This window comes from Camelina sativa, chromosome 4, assembly GCF_000633955.1.
Source record: "Camelina sativa cultivar DH55 chromosome 4, Cs, whole genome shotgun sequence".
Lineage (NCBI taxonomy): Eukaryota > Viridiplantae > Streptophyta > Magnoliopsida > Brassicales > Brassicaceae > Camelina > Camelina sativa.
Genome location: NC_025688.1, coordinates 16,435,924 through 16,441,923, shown reverse-complemented (window position 1 = coordinate 16,441,923; position 6,000 = coordinate 16,435,924). Strand labels below are relative to the sequence as shown.

General features: G+C 39.0%; 2 protein-coding genes across 3 annotated transcripts in view; one reads left to right on the top strand and one right to left on the bottom strand.

Moving 5' to 3' along the window:
* Positions 1–2,586, top strand: part of LOC104780770 (RNA-dependent RNA polymerase 6-like) — a 5,420-nt gene extending 2,834 nt beyond the window's left edge. Inside the window, exons 3-4 of the mRNA XM_010505306.2 lie at positions 192–1,095; positions 1,499–2,586. Coding sequence (XP_010503608.1) covers positions 192–1,095; positions 1,499–2,377 — 1,783 coding nt within the window. The 3' untranslated portion in view covers positions 2,378–2,586. The remainder of the gene's footprint in view (positions 1–191; positions 1,096–1,498) is intronic.
* Positions 2,544–5,555, bottom strand: LOC104780771 (serine carboxypeptidase-like 7). 2 transcript variants are annotated; one of them, XM_010505309.2, is made up of 14 exons: positions 5,386–5,555; positions 5,151–5,296; positions 4,659–4,735; positions 4,440–4,562; positions 4,239–4,341; positions 4,108–4,145; positions 3,915–4,016; positions 3,733–3,819; positions 3,565–3,633; positions 3,422–3,493; positions 3,220–3,338; positions 3,019–3,132; positions 2,878–2,923; positions 2,544–2,797 (listed from the first exon to the last, which is right to left on the bottom strand). In XM_010505309.2, the coding sequence occupies exons 1-14, from the start codon at positions 5,529–5,531 to the stop codon at positions 2,717–2,719; spliced, it is 1,323 nt and encodes a 440-aa protein (XP_010503611.1). In that variant the 5' UTR covers positions 5,532–5,555; the 3' UTR covers positions 2,544–2,716. The 2 variants fall into 2 exon arrangements, with proteins under 2 accessions (XP_010503611.1, XP_019100242.1); XM_019244697.1 differs by lacking the exons at positions 4,659–4,735; positions 5,151–5,296; positions 5,386–5,555 and having other exon boundaries at positions 4,239–4,349; positions 4,440–4,528.

The following is a 6,000-nucleotide window of genomic DNA, read 5'->3' as shown; positions in this document are numbered from 1 at the left end:
AAAGACAAGAATGTGGCAAAATGTGCTGCTAGGATGGGACTGTGCTTCTCCTCCACATATGCCACTGTAGATGTCATGCTTCACGAGGTTGACACCGAGCTTCCAGACATTGAGAGAAATGGGTATGTTTTCTCTGATGGAATTGGTACAATCACACCTGACCTCGCTGACGAAGTAATGGAGAAACTTAGGTTGGATGTGCACTACACCCCTTGTGCTTATCAGATACGTTACGCAGGTTTCAAAGGAGTTGTTGCTCGTTGGCCATCAAAAGGTGATGGAATCCGGCTAGCCCTTCGAGACAGTATGAAGAAGTTCAATTCCAAACATATTATCTTAGAGATCTGTTCCTGGACGAGGTTTCAACCTGGATTCTTGAACCGGCAGATTATTACTCTCCTTTCTGTACTAGGTGTTCCGGATGAAATATTCTGGGATATGCAGGAATCCATGCTCTGTAAACTGAACCGCATCCTTGATGATACCGATGTTGCATTTGAAGTTCTAACAGCATCATGTGCTGAACAGGGGAACACTGCAGCTATCATGCTAAGTGCAGGTTTCAAACCAAAAACTGAGCCACATCTACGTGGAATGCTGTCTTCAGTCAGAATTGCACAACTCTGGGGTCTCAGAGAAAAATCTCGTATTTTTGTTACTTCAGGAAGGTGGCTGATGGGTTGCCTTGACGAAGCAGGGATACTTGAACAGGGACAATGCTTTATCCAAGTCTCAAAACCGTCTTTAGAAAATTGTTTCTCCAAACATGGGTCTCGTTTTAAGGAGACAAAGACAGATCTGCAAGTAGTTAAAGGCTATGTAGCCATTGCCAAGAATCCTTGTCTTCACCCAGGGGATGTAAGGATTTTAGAAGCTGTTGATGTACCCCAGCTGCATCACATGTATGACTGCCTTATTTTCCCTCAGAAAGGTGATAGGCCCCATACAAACGAAGCTTCTGGCAGTGACCTTGACGGGGACCTGTACTTTGTGGCTTGGGATCAGAAACTCATCCCTCCCAGCAAAAAAAGCTTTCCGGCCATGCATTATGATGCAGCTGAAGAGAAGAGTTTAGGCCGTGCTGTCAACCACCAGGTCAATATCTACTTCCCACTTTTATTCCGTTTAAGCTGAAATGATGACGCTTGAGATAAGATGGATAGGTGATTCCAGTATAACTCTCTGATTTTTCTGAAAGTGCTGGATTGTTTGTTTTTGGATGCTTGTAGTGATTATTTGTGCTTGCTTCTGAGTTCATGGATTGGATGGTATGGGTTATTAACAGCATACTGTGTCCATCCTGCAGGAGCTAAGATGATGACATATAAGAAAATTTCGTCACATATTGTTGATTCTGATTTAATTTTTCGGCATGCCTAACTGTGACTGTTTAGCTATTATCAAGTGCAGTATCATGATGCTAGCGTCTGTCAATTCTTTGTTTAATTTCTTTTCTTGTAACCTGCAAAACAAGTCTTGGCTAATTCTTTTGTTACAGGATATAATAGATTTCTTTGCAAGAAACATGGCAAATGAGCATTTGGGTACAATTTGCAATGCACACGTCGTTCATGCTGATAGAAGTGAGTATGGAGCCATGGACGAAGAATGTATGCTACTGGCAGAATTAGCTGCCACTGCAGTTGATTTCCCGAAGACAGGGAAAATTGTGTCAATGCCCTTCCACCTAAAACCAAAACTCTACCCAGATTTCATGGGGAAAGAAGACTACCAAACTTACAAGTCGAACAAAATCTTGGGTCGGCTTTACAGAAGGGTAAAGGAAGTGTATGATGAAGATGCAGAAGCTTCCTCAGAAGAAATCCCAGACCCAAGTGACATCCCTTATGACACTGATCTTGAAATACCTGGATTCGCAGATCTGATCCCCGAGGCATGGGGTCACAAATGTTCTTACGACGGGCAGCTCATTGGTCTTCTTGGGCAATATAAGGTCCAGAAAGAGGAAGAGATTGTGACGGGCCATATCTGGTCGATGCCTAGATACGCTAGTAAGAAACAAGGGGAATTGAAAGAAAGATTGAAGCATTCTTATAACTCCCTCAAAAAGGAGTTCAGAAAAGTATTCGAGGGAACAATCCCGGACCAGGAAAATCTCAGCGATGAGGAAAAAAACATCTTGTATGAGAAAAAGGCTTCAGCTTGGTATCATGTCACTTACCATCCCGAGTGGGTGAAGAAGTCTTTAGAGCTGCAAGATCCAGATGAGTCGTCTAGTCATGCGGTGATGCTGAGTTTTGCTTGGATTGCAGCTGATTATCTTGCAAGAATCAAAATCCGGTCACGGGAAATGGGAAATATCGACTCAGCCAAGCCTGTTGATTCTTTGGCCAAGTTTCTTGCTCAACGTCTCTAAAAGGTAATGTTCGAAGCCGTAAGGCCACTCTGCCATGTATCTGTGGAAATTCACAGATACTCCAATATATGTAAGCTAGTTTTGAATGTGCTATTCTGGAAACTTTGTGTGTGATGAATTCAGGATTTAAACAGCTCAACTGTTTGCCGTTGTTTGTCGTTATGTATTTTACTAAACTTTCGTTTCAATTTTATTACATGGGTTGATAATACTAGTTATCAATACATTATTATTAGTTTCTGAATATAGCAACTTTACATTCTATATAACATGAAGGCAGAGTTCTGCATTTTTCAAGAAATGTAGAATCGCTTTATGAATAGCAACTCTGGCTTCATGTTACAGAGGCTGTCCACTGATCCACCTTTGGAACATGATATAACTCTCCTCTGGTTTATACTCTGGTGTGTGTCCTCCTCCCTAATCAAAGCCCACAAATCAATTAAGAAATATAATGTCTAAACATTGAGTAAATATTCAGTAGAGGGAAAAAGACTTGCTTTGATTGTAGCAAATGTCATCTTATTGGCATAAGTCCTCGTGTATCTACAACAAAGAAAACGCGAGTCTAATGAATGAGCTCAAACAAACAGTAGATTGAGTTCATCCTATATAAATAAATACACAAATGGTAGCAATACCCCGCGATCTGATCGCCTATCATCCAAGGTCTCCAGTCATCAATGATAGAATAATTAAGAGACCTAATCCAAGCTTGCGTTCCAAGGAAAGGCACCATCATGTCGTGGTCACCACTGTCCACCCAAAAAAAACCACAAAAAAGTCTTGAACCCTGAAGCACTCTTTCAAAAGGAAGAGGTTATTATAATTAAAAATCTGACCTGAAGATGAGAGAAGGATAGCCATCGATGCTATTATTCATATGGTACGGTACACTGCTTTTAATGTCATGAGTGTATGGTATCCCCCAATTACAGCGCACCCATTCCCCTATACTCCCCTGCAATATCATAGATCCTCCTAAAGAGTTTGACACTTTGTTACCAATAACCTGAATATATTGACATTTTTCATGTATAATACCTTATTGACATGAAGAGCTCCACGCACATTCTCGTCATTGGCCCAGTAGGTTGTTAACAAAGACCGATACGCCTGTAAACGCAACCTTGTTAAATACTTTTTTTTTTCTTAGTGGTTCAAAGAAGACAAGATGGATTACTTACATAGCAATCAAGAGATGTCTCTTCACAGTTTGGCGTTAGTATAAGTGGTTGGTTTATTCTGTCAATGCACTATAAATAACCACAAAATTCTGAATATTAAAGATGAGTTTTACCAGGTAGACATAACATAACTACATCAATTAAATTTTCCAAAGAGTGTGTGAGTACCTTTTCATATTCTTCCACGAGTTTCAAGCATTCTGTGTTACGTGGATCAACATTTATATATTCTCCTTTGCATATTCTCTTCACTGACTGCAAGAAAAGAAGAGTTTTGAACTGCTTGTAATCAACTTTCATTGTGGGGATGGATAAGAAACAAAAAAAAGCATGTCAGGTTTCATATATACCTCATAGAGTTCATCTGAGATCAGTGCCATTCCATGAGCATATGGGATACGATGGTTTTTATCCACTTCACTTTCTGTGCACGGGTTTCCAAGAACATAGCCCTGTTTTTGTCAGTGTACCAAGGACGACAGCTATCAAATTTTTAACGCTCCATAAAGTATATTATATAGTAGAAGCAAAATACAAACGAACCTGAAGATTTATTGGAGGTTTGCAACATAAATAATTTCCTGCATCAAAGTGCTTATACTTTGATAAAGAAACGAGCTAGATTCAAAGAAAAGGGCTTGGAGGTTGATATGCAAAAATAAGATGGCTCATACTTTTTGAGACTTCTTGAACGATTGCCGGGATGACCATACCGGAATAAGAATCTCCACTGACATAGAAAGGGTTGGAGAGAAACTCTTGATGCTTACCTAGCCACTGCACAACTACCAAAAACTAAATTATTACTTCTAAAGGTTCTATGCATAAAGAAGATATGTTTCTCAAGAAATTAACATTTGTGTTAGTCTTTTGACCTTGTAAAGAAACTCATGGATCCTCTTGGCTTCTCCTGAATCACTGGGTTTATTAACAAGTTGAGTTCTTGAGTAGGAGAAGCCAGTTCCAACGGGCTGATCCAAATATATTATACTCGAAACCTGAGAAAAAAAAGGATGCACAACTTCAACGACCAAAGCATTTTACCATTGGGTTTTGAGTTCGTAATATGAGTACGTACAAACAAATTGTACTACCTTAGTCCATGAATATGTTGTAGAGACCAAAGAAGGAAGAGTTCCATTGTAAACCTCACGCTTTACAGTCACAGGCCCTGATTCCAACATGAGGATGAAGCTTAAAGGAAACCAATCTGAACTCTAGTACTTACTTGTGAGAAAAGATTGGACCACAAACTGGAACAGCTGATTTTGTTCTTCGACCTTTTGTGATATTTCAAGGCTTAAGTTAAGGGTGTGTTTTGTAACTTTGTCTAATCTAAAAAGTAAAAACGTATGAAAGGTGGCATCTTTCGCGGTTTGAAAAAGCATACGAGATCCACTGTTGTCTACGTAAAACAAAACAGAGAGGATGTGGATGTGTGCTATTTACACGTCGTTTTGTCTGACTCTCTATGTGATCTTATCATTTCATATGGTTCTGTTTTAACACATGTGTTTATTATACTGTATCAAAAAAGAATAAGATGAGTAGAAAGAATGAAGGTTGAAGGTTGAAGATATAATAACCATTCTCATAAAGAAGACCAGAGATAGAAGAGCAGCCAGGTCCTCCACTTAACCAGAGAAGAAGAGGAACTTCTTCTGGATTCCTCTCAGATTTGATGAAATAATAAAACAGTTGCACTTCCTCTTCCTCACCGACACCAATATACCTTTTTTCATACACACACACTATTAGAGTAATCTCCAAACACTAAGATTTTATATTATTAATCACGCGAGGAAGAAGAAAAGAACAAACCCGGTTTCGAGCTCAAAGGGAAGAGGACCATCAAAACCAGGAAGAAACTTAACGATAGATGCAGAATCAGTAGGCTGACTGTAGAAAAAGATAAGGAGAGTAAGAAGAAGAAGCAGAACAGAGGAGGAAACGTAGTCGTTAGCCATTCGTTTTTTTATTTATAATAATGCCTTGAAGGACAAAATTATTGAACCTTTATAGTAGTAATCAAAACAACAAAATAACTAAAAGGCCCCTAACATTAGAATTAAGAATTGTCTAAATTAAACACATTTTCCTATGAAGAAAAAAAAGATTGCGTACCGTGTATCACTTTTGTCCTTCTGATCAGTGGTCTCTCTTGGTTTCATAATCCGTACGTCTTCCGACTCTAGGACAACATTATCAATTAGTATAGAATAATATTTGGTTGTTGTTAGTTATTGAGCTTTTTTAGGTGAAGATATTGATTTTGAAATAGAGAGACAACGCAAAAAAAAAAAAAAAAAGGGTATTTAGCGGAAGAAGACCGAAGAGGTTGTTGTTGTTTATAAGAGCATGCCCATTGGTCAAGAGTGTATATAAGGAAAGGTGACGTGTGAGAGTTGTGAGCTTGTAAACATATGGAGTATAGAC